Source organism: Pocillopora damicornis, chromosome 10, assembly GCF_964200805.1.
Source record: "Pocillopora damicornis chromosome 10, jaPocDami1.2, whole genome shotgun sequence".
Lineage (NCBI taxonomy): Eukaryota > Metazoa > Cnidaria > Anthozoa > Scleractinia > Pocilloporidae > Pocillopora > Pocillopora damicornis.
In genome coordinates, this window is record NC_142679.1 from 16,561,296 (window position 1) to 16,581,000 (window position 19,705).

At 38.0% G+C, this 19,705-nt stretch overlaps 1 protein-coding gene across 1 annotated transcript; it reads right to left on the minus strand.

Annotated features, from left to right (window-relative positions):
* Positions 1-10,948: 10,948 nt before the first annotated feature.
* On the minus strand, positions 10,949-13,789 carry LOC113679313 (uncharacterized). The gene is made up of 5 exons (XM_089185968.1): positions 13,621-13,789; positions 13,315-13,532; positions 12,775-12,865; positions 12,218-12,367; positions 10,949-12,047 (listed from the first exon to the last, which is right to left on the minus strand). The coding sequence occupies exons 1-5, from the start codon at positions 13,733-13,735 to the stop codon at positions 11,509-11,511; spliced, it is 1,113 nt and encodes a 370-aa protein (XP_089042094.1). The 5' UTR covers positions 13,736-13,789; the 3' UTR covers positions 10,949-11,508.
* Positions 13,790-19,705: the final 5,916 nt, after the last annotated feature.

A 19,705-nucleotide genomic window follows, 5' to 3' on the forward strand; every position in this document is an offset into this window, starting at 1 on the left:
ATAAACAGTTCAAAACTTAAAAAACGACGCCGCTAGTATAGGGGGATCGTGCTTTATCAGTCAAACTAAACTTTCGCCCTTGACATTATGCCGGGATATTACGAAAGTCAGGAGATATAATTAAACAACTCAAAACAGAATTAGGTGCTCCAGAGCGGCGTAAGGATGGATGTTTTTGATGACATGCTGATTTAAATGCAAGAGAGTGAATGGGTAGCACATGTGTTTGACACGATCTTTCTCGCGTGTATCTCGCGTGTATCTCGCGTGACACTGACCGCTCTACGTTTTACCGTTTCGCTCACTGGAAACATCGACACAAGTGCCCTGGTTTGGGTTAAATAAGACAAGTTGTAAATACGTCATTTTGGATTGTGTAATGGTAGAGGTTTCTTTGAATGTTATTTTCAATTAAGCATTCGGTTACAGAGGTATTTTTAGAGGGGTCTGTTGTTAAATCAGGCTTGTAAGAAAAGCGTTTCATTACGAAATCGTAAGAACCTTTTTAGGAGTGGTGTAGATTTTTCAGAGTTAAAACTGAATTAAAACGTAATGTGTTTTCCGGATTTTAAGTGTCTTTTATTGTCTGCTTAGGTACTTGATGTTTGTCCCGCTTGGCTGTCTCTGCAATATTTTTTGGCTCACTTGCAAAGCATTTGACGAGCTTCAGGTCGTTTGCTTTAAGAAGCTGCTACCAAAGAGCTAGTCCACCTAAGAATAATATTGAATACAAGTCGAGGCTATTTGTTGATAACAGCTGGTCAAAACCACTCAGCGGCAAATAAATCTCTCGGGGTGTTTCTGTCTTTTCCAGCATGTAGTAATTTTACTAAACAGGAAGACAATCTTAAAAAAAGTAGAAATCAGTAGTAAAATCGTAGTCACCACTTCTTCGCCGTTGGAAAAATAAGACAGAATCTTTCAGGACTAGTTTAAACCGCTGTTTTCATCATTCTCCACAAGGATTAAAAAAAATCTGTTCGACAAAATTAAGAGAAACTACAAAAGCCAAAGAAAGCAACTCAAAGCAGTTTAATTTCTTTTAATTCATACAATCATTTTTTAATTTCATTTTTCGGTATTTTTTGTTCGTTGGTATGTATAGGGTTTGCTAAAACAAAGTAAAATCATGTAAAAATTGTTGACGCTAACTTTTTTGGACGATGTTGCGTAGTGTTTAACTATAAAACAGTTGCCAAGGAAATATTGTTACAAATTCGTGAGAGTTTTCAAGGTCATCCGACTAGAATTATAACCTATTTGGTGTTGCGTCTATACAAATTGTTGGCGAGTTGGTTTGTTTCTGCCCAGATCCTCACCATGAATATATCAAGGTCGCCGCAGCGGGAAGTTTAGTTCATTTATTATCGACAGCTGATTTATGAACTTTAGTTCAGTTTTCAAAAAGTCTCTGTTCACCACAATGAACCAAACGGTCAAGAATACATGCAGGTACATTAAGAGTCACAAACACAAACTGTGTCAGCCACAAAGCGTGCATGGTGTTTCTGTTATGTGATGCGTTCGTGAGTATTTGACAATTTTCACGGTGAACAACCTGGGTTGTGGTCACTTGTTGTCTGCGAAAGAAAACTTGAAAGTTTTCTCACGAGGTAAATGAGGTATAAAAATGCTTGAGGAAACGCCTGACATTTTGAGTATTTTCAATGCACCAAAAAGATCATAAATACATTTTTACCGGCAAAGTTTAAAACTTAAAATAAACACAGTCTTGGAACTTCTCCGACAAAATGAAATCCTTATAGTGGAGCAGGTTTGCAGTCTCGATTATTCCCCAGCCTTTACTATCATCAATGAAAATATGCTGGGATAATGTGGAGGACAGTAGATTAACGCAATATCTATCGAGTCACAAAAAAGATCCACATTTTCTAGCTTGCGCGGTGCAAACATGCGTTTTGCTGGGATGACATGCCGTGTCAACGTTTTAACAATACTTACGTGTTTGACACCATCTTTCTTTGTGGCTGGGTTGACATTGACCTGCCCTTCTTCTTGCGTCACGTTCACGAGAAATATCGACACAGTTACCCTACCGGTTCAGTGATCTGGTACCGAAATTACGACGCGCGGACGAGGCTAAATGCGAAGTCGTCCTCTTCGGTATGAAGAGTAAAGTGCCGTGGTGCGTTCAGTTGTTAATTGCATTCTCCCCCAAGAATCAGTCATTGGGGTCAAGAAAATAAAGGAAATGATCACTTACGAGACAAGCCGGTCATCCTTAAACAAGAAGACCTCTGCCATTACCTTAAGCAAAGTGTAATGGAAAGTATAGAGAATATGAGTATTGATGTAAAGGGTTAAAACGCATTTATAGATTGTGTTGATGATGATAAGAACTGCAATTTAGAAGCTAAATTTGATCTCCTTCTTTGAAAATTATCAAGTGAGACTTGGCTATTTTTCTGTAAATCCTGGAAAATCTTGGAAGATTCAAATGACTCTAAAAGGGATGGGGAATACTGGATCGACCCTGAGGGCAAAGGAAACCCTTTGAAGGTGTATTGTGATATGAAAATTGACGGAGGTAGGTAAATGGTACCAGGAAATGATACCACATCACACTGAGCGCAATGAAAGAACTCAGGTCACACTTATCTTTCACTCAGCTGTGATTCTGCTGCAGTAAGAAACAAGGTCGTATGTTCCACGTGACCACAGTCAGTAACAGCACTGTTGAAGCTGTGGTTCAGTACTTCAGCGACCAGACGGATGTGCCTCCCGATTCATGTGGGTCTTTTCAGCGAATGGAAGACGACAACTCTAAGTCGGTCATGGAGTGTGTGAGATGTAATTATCAGGGAAAATGGAGTCATGCTCTGGTTTATGTGGAAGTGAGGCTGTACAGATTTGCCGTATACGTTCCACCCAAGTATCATTGGCATCTATTACATGGATACTAGTATTGGGATGACCCGTATTTTAGCCTCGGAAAATCTATGTGCGCTAAATTATTAGTTCAACCAAATATCATATCAATTTTTGGTTGACTTTCGACCGGGTGTGGAATTACAATTTCTCACTTTGTAAAAGACAAACAAATTGCGTTCAGTCCTTCGTTTGTTGACACAGTAAGTAGTTTCTGTGAATAACCTCGACTACTGAGGGTAAGACACCAGTCGTTAGTTATCCCAGGGGGCGGGGGAAAGAAGTTTAGGGGGATCACATGGCTTTCAGGATGAACGGAGGGGGAATCAGTCGTCGTCAATAGAGTACAAGGGGGGAGACTATAGAAAATTGAATGCCAATTAACTGCCAGTTATGACATGAGACTTCATAAGAAAATTACAGAACCTTAAGGTAGAATCAGGTAAATTTTATCGTGACACAACTAGAATCCTCCTACTTCCCCCCCCCCCCCCTTTTCCCCTGGCGAACATTGTCAAAACGAAGGGGGGAGGGGATGGTGGAGGAGAGTAGGGATGGGAAGGAGGGAACACCTGTAGTGAGCCGTTTTCAAGGTAATTCTGTATAACCATCTTAACGCCTAAATTATGTTTATACAACTTCAAAAACAATTTAGAATGGTCGAGACAGTAATAGTAAAATCTCTTTGTTCAGATCTGACAGAATACAACATCAACTATACAAAAAAAAAAAAAAAAAAGCAAAGAACGAATAGACAAAAAAGTGACAGGACATAGCAGAATGCGATTCTCTAAGAATCTCGACTCAGTCAAACATATTGACGACTACCAAAAGATCATAAGGGGATCTTTTGCCACTATAAACCGACTAATTTACTTAGAAAGACTGGTTTTAACAGTTAGCTTAACGGCGCATCTGTTCGTTGATAAATACTTTATGCATTTATGAAACAAAACTTTCCATGATGATCAGGTTCTTACATCTCTGAATGTTTCCATTCAGATTAATGTTTGTCCGTTCGTTCGTTTCGCAATCGATATCGTGTTACGGACAAGTGAACTGAATAATTTGTGAAAGTAAGTCAGTTTAAACTGAAATAAGTCCATATAGTTTGCTACTAACTTTTTTATATGCGTTTTTATTGACATCTAGTATACATAAACATAACAGCACGTCTGGTTCTGACCTTGAATGCGCACCAAAGTAAAATTAGCTTAGAGCAGTCTAGAGTGCATTTGACCTAAAATTTACACAGTCACACGGAGAAAACATTTTTGAATGTACAACTGACATTATACATATAGCACTTCGTCAGATAAAAACCTCAGATGTAAGATTTTCAGGTTTGCTCGATAGCCTCAACACTGGCTTGTTCTCATAACGATCGGTGTTATATCGCTATACATTTTCCTTTCAATAAAGTAGTGTCATAAAGTAGTATTTCATATCTTGCATATGCGTTGGCAATTTGCATGGTGATAAGGACAATTAAGGACTTTCTAGTGAGAGTTGGGAATATCGTTTTATAACAGTACCTGAACTTTGCAGTGGCGCAATTTGTAAGCTATATGTGTCAGTAACGGGGGTTTGTCATCTAAGTTGTAAAATATGATTTACAACTTCAATATTCTCAGAAATAGAAGTATATTGGTTTAAATAAACTGTTCACATTGTTAGTGTAATATGGTCAAATAAAAGCTTTTTGCATCGTAGTTGAGACCCAGTTTCACACTGTTTTAAAGAAATCTGCACCAAGGTAAATAAGTCAGCTTTCAATTATGAATGAACTAAACTTCCCCCCTCCGGCAGCCTTTTTCAGTCCATTGTGAGGTTCTCAACAGTGACAACCCAATTCGCCAAAGATTCGCATAGAAGTCACACAAAACGGGTTATCACAGTGTACTTGGAAATTGTCAGAACTACATTACAATAACTTTGTGACGACTATTTCATAATAGCACTGAGTTACTTGGAACATTAAATCACCACGAGATCGATGATGTGACATGGAAAAGCGAGATGGCTGAGCGAAGTCGTGTAGCTTTTAATTATCAGCCGTTTAGAGATCATTATGTGGTCTATTCAGTCTTATATCCATATGATAAAGATAAAAGCTTGTTACAATGGGGATCAATTAAGACCCTGACTGTGGGCGAAACAGCTAGGCTTACAATCGCAGGCAACAGGCGACAACGAGTAAATTTTTTCGACGTGTGTTTCTTAAGTATCTACGAACGACATGCAGGCTTCTTGGCTGATTCAGTTTGTCATTGTGACCCCTCATGTATTCCTGGTGTTGGTGGTGGCGAACAGGAACTTTTGTCGAAGCATTTTAGAAACTCAAGTCGGTAAGTAATAGGCTTCGAGCCAGCTTCATTACATTCATTTTGTCTCTGCATCAACAATGTCCACATGCAAATGTCTCCTATCAGATTTTGCCTTAATTGGTCGCGTCATCAGCAAAACTGATGTTTTTGACGAGTTCAGATTCACCTTAAATGTATGGGAAACGGTTGTTGCTAGTCATGCAACATGGAATACTTAAGACACTGATTATTCAGTGCTATGTTGAACGTGTGGTGACAAATAGAGTCAAATTTCGTTTAGCATCGATTGGGGGAAGTACAGCCAAAAAGAGTTTACTTAAACAAGGCAAGCATCTGTTACGAATTTTCTCTGCAAAGAGAGTTTTGAGGTGCGATGCATTAAAGCAAAAGCATATAGAAATGGAACGTATACTTACGCAGAGGACCATAACACCCTCATCTTTGGGAAAAAATGAGTAGAATGTGGATCCGAAGCAAATTAAATAGAGCAAGGAATTATATGATTTATCTTTTGGCAATAATTCAGCGTAATATTTCACCTGTAAAAAAACATTCTGATGATAAAATTCAGCATACAATCTAACTGCCATTATTTGGCCAAGTTGCTAAGCACAGTTCAAAGTCACGGCATCCACAGTCTAGTTTTTAACACATTTGAAGGCAAAAGTGGATGTGTAGGTTACTCTATGAAAACGTTAAATGCGGTGAGTTTGATAACTCTCTACATAACTTTTTTGAGGCTGAGAGAAAATTGATTTGATTTATTTCTAGACCGACTTTAGAGGGTTTCGGTTGCGATTGTGGATGCTTCAAACAAAAATCAATCACTAGTTTTCACGAAAAAGAAATTGAGAAAATAATTGTAGACGATACAGAATCAGTAAAAAGGAAAAAAACAAACAGAAAGCACTTATAAGCGTTTTATGAATCTAACGACAAAAACGAAGAGCGGGTCAAACTTTAAAACGCGTCCGATGTAACTTGCCTAACCTAAAATGTAAACGAGAAAAAAGAAAAGGACGACAGCTAGACAAAAGATCAAAGAAAAAGCAAGGTGAAAAGTTGAAATCTACAAGAGCTAATGAGCTAAAGAATGCGAAGAAAAAAAGATTGAAAATTGAAGTTGTCTGTAACATGACGAAATCAAAGGTGTAGAAAATATTCATCTTGAGATCCGGAATGTACATGTGGCTGCATGTGAAAAGACTGTTTGAAAGTGTTAAGCTCGTTTCATTCCAGGAGGCTGGCTACTTGTAGCAAACTTTGTTTCTAACTCTACTTCACTCCCACACTGGACCGCTGAGTCATCGTACCGTGGAATCAGAAACTTTACCAACAACAAAATGGGTCACACTCGTCTTTCACTCAGCTTAGATTCCAAGAGTAAGTAAGTAAGTAAGAAACAAGGTCGTACGTTCCACGTGACCACGGTCAGTAACAGCACTGGTGAAGCTGTGGTCCAGTACTTCAGCGGTCAGACGGATGCGCCCCCCGATTCCTGTGGGTCTTTTCAAATAACGAAAGGCGAGAACTCTAAGTCGGTCATGGAGTGTAAGAGGTGGAGTTATAAGGGAAAATGTGGATATGCAGCTAAATGTGAAAGAGAGGCTGTACAAATATGCTGCATATGTTCCATCCGAGTATCATTGGCATCCTTTAGAAGGATATTGGTACTGCGACGACTGGTACCATGACTTCGTTTCGCCAGGAGATTTTTGGAAAATCTATGTGCGCTAAGTAAAACAAAAGATCAGGACAATTTTTTAGTCGAGTGTCGACCCAGTGTGGAATTACAATACTTCGCTTTGTGAAATTTCTTTTAAAAAATATATTATTTTGTCCCCAGGTGCCATAAATTAGCTCGATTATTTGCGATTTTTTCGTCTTGAGGCAGAATCAGATCCAGTACACTGGTTCTGATTGGTTGTTTTGATAAACTTCGTTTTGAAGTAAAGACACTCGATTCAAAATGGTTCCAACACAAACAACAGTTTTCAGAAAGTAATTTCTTTGAATAGCACTGCTCAAGCTGTGATCCAGTACTTTAGCGGCCAGAAGGATGAGCTTCCCGATTGATGCGGGTCTTTTCAAAGAATGAAAGGCGACAACTCTGACTTGGACATGGAGTGTAAAATAAAGAGATCTGTGTGTCATTGGGGAAATCACAGACTCAAAGTAGTCTGTGGTAGTGTACCTGCATTTGTTCCCCAGAAAGCATTATTGACGTAGTCTCCGTAGGAGACTTTTGGGAAAAAAACCATGTGCGCTAAATAATTAGTTATTAAAAACATTAGAGTAATTTTCAATTAAGCATTGACGCATTGTGGAATTGCATGCTTTTTCTTTTTGAAAGGTCGGAAAAAAGTCGCACCATATTCTCAATCATCACTAAGACCTGAAATATTTATCTTGGTCACTTTCACTTGTGATTTACCGCCTTGAGGTCATTTTTATGCATTTATTATGAGTTCTTATTGGCTCCTTGGGATATTTATCTTGGTTCTGGTTGGCCGTTTTGATAACCTTGGTTTTGGTTTATGTTACTTAATTGAGAATCGTTCATTCTAAAAATAAAAACCTTCCTTTCACTCATTTAAGTCGTTTCGATGAATATCCGTAACTTCAAAGGATAAGCAAGCGAGACAAACCGTTCTCTCCCCTTACCAAAAAAATGTTAAACAAATTCAAACTAGTCAAACTACTAAAAGGGCCGAAAGGTGGTGATGAGAAAAGGATGAAAGAATTTGCAAGAATTGTATGTATCCTATTATACATCGGGATTAAATTGTGTTATTCAAAAGATAAGTTGTGCCTCTGTATCGTCGAGTTTTTGAGGCATTAACCACCAGGTGATCGCTAGTGTAGGATAGAAAACCAGGGGCTGTACTTCAAGTCTGGCATCTTTGAAGGGTTTGCTCGTTGGAGACTGTTATTTGGGCCCTTATACGATGTACTTATTTCATATGAAATAAAAGGTTAAAAGATCCCTCCTAAGATCCCTCCTGTTTTTGGGAGAATGTCTTAACTACAGTCAATAGAGAAGCTGTAACTAATGAATGAACCAAACTTCCCCTCCCGCGACTTTTGTTAAGTCCATTGTGAGATCCTAGGTGGTTCGTATAGAAGCAATGCCAAACAGATTATGTTAAACGACCGAGCTTGAAAATTTTCAGAACTGCATTACAATACATTTATAATGAATATTTTATCGCTGCATAAAGTTTTAGGGAGCGCTAAGTCACCGCTAGAGCGATTGTCAAAGATGTGAGAGCCTGGTACCTGGCCGGATAGCTTTTCAATGTTAGCCGTTCAGAAATCATGACGTGATATCATTTGTTATATTGTAATCGATAATATGACTCAAAATAAAACCTCTTCATAATGGCAATTTAGGCCACCACGTATCAATATGAGAGTTTATGAAAGCAGTTATCAATTATAAACAAGTTTTCTTTCGTAGACAACGAGCGACTATAACCCAAGTTGTTCACTGTGAAAATTGTCAAATACTCGCGAACAATTCACATATCAGAGACACCATGCACAGTTTGTCTTTGTGACTCTTAATGTATTCTTGACCGCTTGATTCGTTGTGGTGAACAGACACTTCTTGGAAACTAATTAAAATTGATAAATCAGCTGTCAATAATAAATGAACTAAACTTTCTCCCTGCGGCAACCTTTTTATATCTATTGTGAGGATGTGGTCAGAAAGAAACCAACTCGCCAACGATTCGCACAGACGCACTACCAAATAGGTTATAATTCTAGTCGGATGACCTTGAAAACTCTCACGAATTTGTAATAATATTTTCTCGGCAACTGTTTTATAGTTAATCACTACACGCCATAGTCCAAAAAAGTTAGATTCAACAATTTTTATGTGATCTTACTTTGTTTTAGCCAAGCCTATACATACCAACGTACGAAAAATACCGAAAAATGAAATTAAAAAAAGGACCTAATGAATTAGAAGAAATTGACCTGCTTTGAGTTGCTTTCTTTGGCTTTTGTAGTTCTTCTTAACTTTGTCTGACAGTTTTGTTTTTAATCCTTGTGGAGAATGATGATAACAGCGGTTCATAATAGTCCTGAAGGATTCTGTATTATTTTTCCAACGGCGGAGAAGTGGTGACTACTGAATCATTTAATTTATGATCCAAGGATTGTCGTGTAGTAAAATTACTACATGCGAGAAAAGAAAAAAATAACCCGGGTAATTTATTTGCTGCTGAGTGGTTTTAGCAGCTATTATCAACAAATAGCCTCGAATTGGTATCCAATGTTATTCTTAGGTGGACTAGCTCTTTAGAAGCAGCTGCTTAGAGCAAATGACCTGAAGCTGTTGAATGCTTTGCAAGTGAGCAAAAAAATATTGTAGAGACAGCCAAGCGGGACAAACATCAGGTACCTAAGCAGACTAGATAACTCTGAAGAATCTACACCACTCCTAAAAAGGTTCTTATGTTTTCATAATGAAGTGCTTTCCTTACAAACTTGATTTCACAGCAGTCCCCTCTAAAAAAAATACCTCTGTAACCGAATGCTTAATTGAAAATATCATTCAGAGAAACTTGTACTATTACACAATCCAAAATGACGTATCTACAATTGGTCTTATTTAACCCAAACCAGGGCACTTGTGCCGATATTTCTAGTGAGCGAAACGGTAAAACTAAGAGCGGTCAGTGTCACGCGAGATACACGCGAGAAAGATGGTTCAAATACGTATGCTATCCATTGATTCTCCTGCATTTAAATCAGCATGTCACCAAAAAGATCCATTCTTACGCCGCCCTAGAGCACCTAACTCTGTTCTGCGTTAGTTAATCAAGTATCTCGGCATAATTTCAAGGGTGAAAGTTTAGTTTGACTGACACAGCACGATCCCCTCATACAAGCAGCGCCATTTTTAAACTCGTGAATTGCGCACATGCGTAAGAGTGAGTTGTAGATATGGTGTGCAGAATGGCACTCGCTCGCTCGCTCGACTGGTCGATTCCTGTAAACTTTTTTTCGATTTTAGGCTTTTGAGTGCATTTGATAGTTTTTGGCAAGCAATACACAAACAAAATGGCGACCTTTGTTGCTAAGAATAGTGGTGCGGTGAAAAAGAAGCCAATGATAATCTTAAAAGAGTTTATTTTTATCCGTTTTAGTTTCAACAAGTGGCGCCAGCGACTGGCAGGCGTGCGAGGATTCACACTGAAATAAGAGAACAACCTTCGTTTTTCTTAAAATTGAAATTTACAATCCTTAAACTTGAAAACAATCAGAAGCTTCATTAATTCTCTTACTCCGAAGCGCTCTGAGTTTACAGGTGTTCAAAAGCTTTTTCTGTTATGGCGTGAGATTAGGGACAAAATTGATCATTACATTTCGTATCGTGTGTTTTTTCGGTGTGAAGCAACGAAAAGTGCCGGAGACTGACGAAATTACAGGTTAACACGAAAATCAAATAGCATGTAAACAAATAATTTTGGCTACCGATTTTCAGTGAATTTTTAAAGAACAATTTTCTTTTAACTTAATTGATAAATAGGTCTGAAATGAAATTCTATCTTGTTCTTGATTATACGCTGCCTAGCACATAACCAAAATCTACCCCGGCCGAAATCCAAAATGACAGTGGAAGTCTGGGCTTAGTTATATCACTCAAAACTCGTTCCCGTTTGTCTCATTTGATAAAGAGGGAATCATTAATGTCTTCATTGAGACAGTATTGCCCTGATTTTCCAATATTTACAATGACAGACAGTAAATTTCTCTTTTCACCCACGTTCACTTCCAACCTTTTCTTTTGAACCGGAAACAAAAATGATATGTGTTTAAAACACATGACATCATCCACCCTTGTCAGATGTAATAGCATGATCATTTCAATTGTAATGCCTTCTTATCCCAACGTTACTTCGTTTCTTTGCTACATTAGCGCACACTGAACTACTGCTCGTACTCTAAATATGACAATCAACCACAAAATCCCCTAAACCAGATAACATTAAACATAATCAAAAAAATCATGTAAGTCATCTGTCAATTTACGAGTTTGCTCACAGAGCACTTTGATATTTTTCAAGTTTTGAACTGTTTATTTATCGACCTCGTAAGAAATGATAATATGTTAACAACTCTTAATTGGTCTATGAATTCACTCGCGTTATCCTATAATATTCAAACGTTTCGTTTGGGCAAAACCGTCGTGAAAACATTTCACTTTTTTAAGGCCACTAATTATAAGTCGGTAGTTAAGTATATGTTTATCCTGTCAGTTCTGCGACTCGGTAACTATTTAACGAACAAAAATCTTCCAAAAGTCTCCCTTTGACAAATTTATAAAGGTATCGTCATTGCTGTCGTCGCACAGGCGAAATTCCTTGGTTGTCCTCCAGCGATAGTGCCCACCAACAATTGCAGTGAGATCGTACAAACGTGTTTCGCCTTGTGTACCTTCATGCCCCCACTTCTGTTCGAAATTCGATCCCCATCTGGAACAATTCCTGGAGAGATAAGAGTTGTCATCTTTCATTCTAACAAAAGAGAGACACGAGTCTGGCCGGGTGTTCGTCTCATTGCTAAAATACTCGACTACAGCTTCACCAGAGCTGTTAGCGGCCGTGGTCACGTGGAACGTACGTCCCTGTTGTTTACTGCAGTGGAATCTCATCTGAGTGAATCGCAAGTGTCCTCTAAGTTCTTTCATGGCGCCAATTGTGATACCCATTTTGTGATTGGTGAATTTGGTGATCCTGCGGTACGATGGCTTAGCGGTCCAAGCAGGACGAGTGGTCGGGTTATCTACCATAAAGATGGATGTAAGAAGCCAGCCTCCTAGCAATATTAAATAAAGACGATACATCTCACATCAATTACAAAGTGTTCTAGGTAGAAATGCGAAATCTTAAATAGTGTGTATATCTCGATTAGTTTTAATGATTTGAACATGACAGATTGCGATGCATATTTTTATGCGGTATCATCTCTTGGTACCTTTCACCTACCTCCGTCAGTTTTCATATCACAGTAGACCTTCAAAGAGTTTCCTTTGCCCTCAGGGTCGATCCAGTATTCCCCATCTCCTTTAGAGTCATTTGACTCAAGAATATGCTTGCAAGATTTTCCAGGATTTGCAGCAAAATGGCCAAGCTTCACTTGATAAATTTCAAAGAAAGAGATAAAAAGTTTAGTTTCGAAATCGCAGTTTTTATCATCATCAACACAATCTATAAATGTGCTTTAACCCTTTACATCAATACTCATATTCTCTACGCTTTTCGTTACACATTGCCTGCGGTAATAACAGGGAGTCTTTGTTTAACGATCAACGGCTTGTCTCGTATGTGATCATTTCCTTTAATTCCTTAATCCTAATGACTGATTCTTAGGGGAGAATGTAACTAACAACTGAACGCACGGCAACATGGAATCAATTTGTTTAATATAATAAAGAGGCCAAACTTTTGAATGATGACGCCATATATGCGTCTGTCCTCCAATGGAGCATAGGTAGGAACCAATCAAATAGTCACTCTTAGGTTAAAGGATATTTATTACTTACGTGTTTGGCACAATTTTCCTTTGTAGTTCGGATGACACTGGCTGCCCTTCGTTTTGCCACTTCGCTGACGAGAAACATCCACACAAGTGCCCTGCGTTGGTTTTATCAAAACATATTACATACAGATGTTCCTTCGTGTTGTTTTTCGTCGGTTTTTAGGATAGGTATTCAATAGGGCTTTTTTTTTTAGGTGATTTGAGGTTAGTTTACACATTTTTTTCGGGAAGACAGTGAGCAAAACCAAGTATAACAAGACCATGTATAATTACACACACGCTCTAAAATTGATCAATAAGAGCTTTTGCAGTTGAATTTTCTCAGTTAGCTGTTCTTCTTTGCACAATAAAAAAATGATAATTATGAAAATGAGGATGAGTTTATGATGATAATGAAGGTTGTTTAAAAAAGGGTAACGGTGCTCCAAATTTCTAGCATAAAAACGGATTACCAAAGAGATTTTTTGTTTCTTTATCTTCGCCTTGTGCCGCTCTCGAATATAAAAAGGAATATGTGCACACCAGAAACATATTTTCAACTGACCTGAACTGAACCATAGTATGTAGATCCTTTCTTCCGTTGAAAATCACCTGGCTTCATCTGCCGGGTTTTGTTGTTGAGCTCGCAAAGCTTCTTCGCATTATTGCCATTGCGGTGAACATTAAACGACTTGCAACTGTTGTTTCCCATACATTTTAGCTGACATTCAAACTCATCGGCAACATCAGTTTTGTTGATGACGTGATCAAATAAAGTGAAATCTGAAAAATTTGCAATAGGAAATTGGCGATGTAGAAACATCAACTATAAAAAAATGAAGCTGCAGGTTCTGATCGAGTTTTTACTTACCAACTTGAGTTTCAAAAACGCTTGCACAAAAGTCATTGTTCGCCACAACGAACAACACTACCAGAAAAATGTGAAAAGATACAAAGACCAATTGCTTCAACCTCCGAGGAAGCATAGTATTTTTTTGGTATTCAACGAGCCTCTGGTCGTTTGCTCTACGCAGCTGCTGCCAAAAGAATAACATTGAATACCAAGTGGAGGCTATTTGTTGATATCAGTTGGTCAAAACACTCAGCGGCAAATAAGCAGGGAGACAATTTTTGGATCATAAATGATTCAGTAGTCACCTCTTCTCCGCCTTCGACAAAATATGACAGAATCTTTCAGGACTAAATTGAACCGCTGTTTTCATCATACCCCACAAGGATTAAAAAAAAAGAATCTGTCAGACAAAAATAAGAAGAACTACAAAAGCCAAAGAAGGCAACTCAAAGCAGTTTAATTTCTTCTAATTCATACAATCACTTATTATTTTAATTTTTTTGGCATTTTTCGTACGTTGGTATGTACATAGGCTTGGCTAAAACGAAGAAAATCATGTAAAGATTACTGAATGTAACTTTTTTGGACGATGTTTCGTAGTGTTATATTATGTAACGGTTGTCAAGAACACATTTTAACGAATTCGTGAGAGTTTTCAAGCTCATTCGATTCAGTAGAAATAGAATCTAGTCGGTGTTTCGTCGTTGCAAATCGTTGACGAATTCATTTGTTTTTGCCCAGATCCTCACAATGGATACAAAAAGGTTGCCGCGGGGGGGAGAAAGTTTACTTCACTTATTATTGACAGCTGATTTATCAACTCAAGTTTAGTTTCCAAAAAAGTCTCTGTTTACCGCAACGAACAAAACGGTCAAGAACACATTAATAGTCACAAAGACAAACTGTGTCAGCTGCGAAGCGTGCATGGTGTTTCTGTTATGTGAATCATTCGCGAGTATTTGCATTTGACAATTGCCACGGTGAACAACTTGGGTTGTGGTCGCTCGTTGTTTGCGAAAGAAAACTTGTATATTATAAATAACTGTTTTCATCAACCCGCCTATTAATACGTCTTAAGTGAGGCGTAAATTACCATTATAAAAAGGTTTTATTTTGAGTCATATTATGTAATGTTTAAAAAACGAGCAGGAGTGTTTTATCGGGTTTAAAACCACGAGGCGTAGCCGAGTGGTTTTTGACCCGATAAAACACGTGCTGCGAGTTTTTTGAACGGCTTCAAAAACATTCTTGGAAAAGGGCGTGTCAAGAGAGTTCATAACAATTATGCTTTTGTGAACGTTAGAAATTAGCATACGAGAAAAACATTAGTGTGTTGCTTCTAGACAAACCGTGGGTGAGTTGGGTTTTCATCTCCGCCGGTAGGATCTCACAATGAGCTTAACAAAGTCGCCAGAGGGGAAGTTTAGTTCATTCATTATTTACAGCCGATCTATTGACTGTAGTTTAGATAGCTTCTCAAAAACAAGAGGAATCTTAAGAGGGGTCCTTTAAGCTTTTATTTCGCATGAAATAAATACATCGTAAGGGCCCAAATCTCCAACGGGCCAGCCATTTAAAGATGCCAGACTTGACGTACACTCCCTGGTCTTTCCATTCTACACTGGCGATCTCCTGGTTGTTAATGGCTCAAAAACTCGATAATGCAGAGGCACAAATTATCTTTATGATAATTTTGGTTTGTTTCTGCCCAAATCCTCACAATAAATATAACAAGGTTGCTGCTGGGGGGAAGTTTAGTTTATTCATTATTGACAGCTGACTGAACAACTTTAATGAGTTAAGTCTCTATTCACCGCAACGAACAAAACGGTCAAGAATACATTAAGAGTCACAAAGACAAACTGTGTCAGCCACGGAGCGTGCATGGTGTTTCTTTTAAATGAATCGTTCGTGAGTATTCGGCAATTGTCACCGTGAACAACTTGGGTCGTGGTCGCTCGTTGTCTGCGAAACAAAACTTGTTTAATATTGATAGCTGTTTTCATCAACCCGCTTATTAATAAGTCTTAAGTGAGGCCTAAATTACCATTATGAACAGGTTTTATTTTGAGTCATATTCTTGACAATGAAAAACTACCCGATCAGGTACCAGGCTCTCACATAATCGCTCTAACGGTGACTTAATGCTCTATACAACTTAATGCAATGATAAAATATTTATCCCAAATGCATTGTAATGAAGTTCTGAAATTTTTCAAGTTCGATCGTTTGACATAATCTGTTTGGTGTTGCTTTTTATATTAGCGTGTTGCTTCTAGACAAACCGTGGGTGAGTTGGGTTTTCACCTGCGCCAGTAGGTTCTCACAATGGACTTAACAAAGTCGCCAGAGGGGAAGTTTAGTTCATTCATTAGCTGCAGCTGAGCTATTGACTGTAGTTAAGATAGTTTCTTAAAAACAGGAGGGATCTTAAGAGAGGCCCTTTAAGCTTTCATTTCGTATCAAATAAATACATCGTAAGGGCCCAAATAATAGTCTCCAAACCATTTAAAGATGCCAGACTTGACGTACACTCCCTGGTCTTTCCATCCTACACTAGCGATCTCCTGGTTGTTAATGCCTCAAAAACTCGGTAATGCAGAGGCACAAATTATCTTTTATGATAATTTTACTTTGTTTCTGGCCAAATCCTCACAATGGAGGGAGGTTGTTCCATGGGAAAGTTTAGTTTATTCGTTATTGACAGCTGATTTATTATTTTTATTGAGTTTAGTTTCCAAAAGGTCTCTATTCACCGCAACGAACAAAACGGTCAAGAATACAATAAGAGTCACAAAGACAAACTGTGTCAGCCGCGAAGCGTGCATGGTGTTTCTGTTATGGGAATCGTTTGCGAGTATTTGACAATTTTTACGGTGAACTACTTAGCTTGTGGTCGCTCGTCGTCTGCGATAGAAAACTTGTCTATAATTGATAACTTTTTTCACATCCCCTCATATTGATACGGAGTCGGCTAAATTACTTTTATGAATAGGTTTTATTTTGAGTCATGTTATTGATTACAATATAACAAATGATATCACGTCACGATCCCTGAACGGCTAACAATGAAAAGCTTCTCGACCAGGTACCACGCTTTCACATAATCGCTGTAACGGTGACTTAATGCTCCATGCAACTTTAATAATAATAATGATAAAATAATCATCCCAAATGTATTGTAATTTAGTTCTGAAAATTTTCAAGTTCGATCGTTTGGCATAGTCTGTTTGGTGTTGCTTCTATACGAACCGTCGGTGAGTTTGGTTTTCATCTCCGCTGGTAGGATCTTACAATGAACTTAACAAAGTCGCCGGAGGGGTAGTTTCGTTCATTGATCATTTACAGCTTATCTATCGACTGTAGCTATGATAGTTTCTTTAAAACAAGAGAGATCTTTAGAGGAGTCTATGCTTTTATTCCACATGAAATAAATACATCGTAAGGGCCCAAATAATTGTCTCTAACGGACCAACCCTTTAACGATGCCAGCCTTGAACTACACCCCCTGATCTTTCCATTCTACACTAGCGATCTCTTGGTGGTTAACGTCTCGAAAACTCGGCGAACAGGGGCACAAATTATCTTTTGAACGACACAATTTAATCCATATTTATACAAGGAATACAGCATAGATGGGCTGAAATATGATTAGCAGAGACAATACTGATTTTTTCCAAATTCTAATTGTTTTGGCCAGTATATCAATAGAGTTATATAGTTTAACACTACGAAACATCGCCCCGTAAAAGTTTGCTCCAACAATTTTTACATGATTTTAATTCGTTTTGGTCAAGCCTATACACAACAATGTACAAAAAATACTAAAAAATTAAATTAAAAATATTATTTTATAAATAAGAAGAAGTTAGACCGCTTTGAGTTGCCTTCTTTGGCTTTTGTAGTTCTTATTATTTTGTCTGACAGATTCTTGTTTTTCAAACCCTTGTGAAGTATGATGAAAATGGCGGTTTAAACTAGTCCTGAAAGATTCTGTCTTATTTTGCCAACGGTGGAGAAGTGGTGACTACTGGATTATTTATGATCCAAAATTTGTCTTCCTATTCAGTAAAATTACTACATGCTGCAAGTGAGAGAAATAGCCCGGGTGATTTATTTGCCGCTGAGTGTTTTGACCAGCTATTATCAACAAATAGTCTCGACTTGGTATTCAATGTTACTCTAAGATAGACTAGCATTTTGGTAGCAGCTGCGTAGAGGAAACGACCTGAAGCTCGTTGAAAGCCAAAAGAATATTATGCTTCCTCGGAGGCTGAAGCAATTGGTCCTCGTATCTTTTCGTATTTTTCTGGTAGTGTTGTTCGTTGTAACAATGACTTCTGTGCAAGCGCTTTTGAAACTCAAGTTGGTAAGTAATAACTCGATCAGAACCTACAGTTTCACTTTTTTATAGTTAATGTTTCTGCATCGACAATTTTTACTTACAAATTTGCAGATTTCACTTTACTTGATCGCATCATCAACGAAACTGATGTTGCCGATGAGTTTGAATGTCAGCTAAAAATGTATGGGAAACAACAGTTGCAAGTCGTTTAATGTTCATCGCAATGGCAATAACGCGAAGAAGCTTTGCGAGCTCAACAACAAAACCCAGCAGATGAAGCCAAGTGATTTCAAACGGTAGAAGGGTTCTACATACTAGTGTTCAGTTCAGGTAGGTTGAAAACATTTTTCTGGTGTATATTCCTCTGTGTATTCGAGAGCGGCACAAGGCGAAGATAAAGAAACAAAAATCTCTTTTGTAATCCGTTTTTATGCTAGAAATTTGGGGCACCGTCAGCCTGTTTTTTTACCATAATTATCATCATAAACTCATCCTCATTTTCCTAATTATGGTCTTTTTATGGTGCAAAGGAGAACAGCTAAATGAGAAAATTCAACTTTTACGATCAATTTTAGAGCGTGTGTGTAATTATACATGGTCTTGTCATACTTGGTTTTGCTCACTATATTCCCTAAAAAAATTGTATAAATTAACCTCTTATTCTATTCTTTAAATCTGGCAATAGAAATCTAAAGAAGTATCCGAAGGCTAGTGGAGATTGATTAACGATTCATTGGCCTCCCTTTGCTTTTCTTAAATCTGAAATAAAAATAAAAAAGTCGACCTATGCTGTTAACCGCTACTCGAAGTTAAAAATATCAATCAAAGGAACTCAAACAATCGACCTCATCCTAAAAAACCGACGAAAAACAACACTAAGAAACATGTGTGTGATATGTTTTGATAAAACCAACGTAGGGCACTTGTGTGGATGTTTCTCGTCGGCGAAGCGGCAAAACGGAGGGCGGCCAGTGTCATCCGAACTACAAAGCATAATTGTGCCAAACACGTAAGTAATAAATATCGTTTAACCTGAGAGTGACTATTTGATTGGTTCTTACCTATGCTCCATTGGAGGACAGACGCATATATGGCGTCATCATTCACAAGTTTTGCGTCTCAAACAAATTGATTTCACGTTGTTGTGCGTTCAGTTGTTTACTACATTCTCCCTTACGAGTCAGTCATTAGGAAATAAAGGAAATGATCACCTACGAGACAAGCCGTTAAACGAAGACTCAGTGCCATTGCCGTAGGCAATGTGTAACGAAAAGCATAGATAATATCAGTAATGATGTTAAGGGTAAAAGTGCACTTATAGAATGTGTTGATGATGATAAGAACTGCGATTTAGAAACTAAATTTGATCTTTTTCTTTGAAAATTATCAAGTGAGACTTGGACGGAGGTAGGTAAATTGTACCAAGAGATGATACCGCATAAAAATATTTATTGTTTTTTTAGAGGGCACGGTAACGAATCTTGCAATCTGATTGGTTCTTTACCCGGTCAGTATTTCCTATCTCTGCCCACGGGCCACGGTAACGCTTTCGTGAGTCGCCGAGTACATCCCAACTTTCGTTGTCATTTTTCATAAATATACCTCGTTTTTCGGCTGGGCAGTATTTTTAAGCAAACACGTCGGTCACTACCTCAAGCCGATAAATAACTTATGAATCCTCTCTTTTCTCTCTATCAAATCACTTTGGTTGACAGAAAAATATTGCTTTCAGAATGAATTTGTATAAACGATAGTGTC

Coding starts and splice junctions, on each gene's coding strand:
- LOC113679313 (XM_089185968.1), bottom strand. CDS start 13,735: ATGCTTCCTCGGAGGTTGAAGCAATTGGTCTTTGTATCTTTTCACATT. Junction 12,368..12,774: donor AGGAAAATTGTGCCAAACAC/GTAAGTAATAAA, acceptor AAATTTATCAAG/TGAAGCTTGGCCATTTTGCT. Junction 12,048..12,217: donor TGATATGAAAACTGACGGAG/GTAGGTGAAAGG, acceptor TAATATTGCTAG/GAGGCTGGCTTCTTACATCC.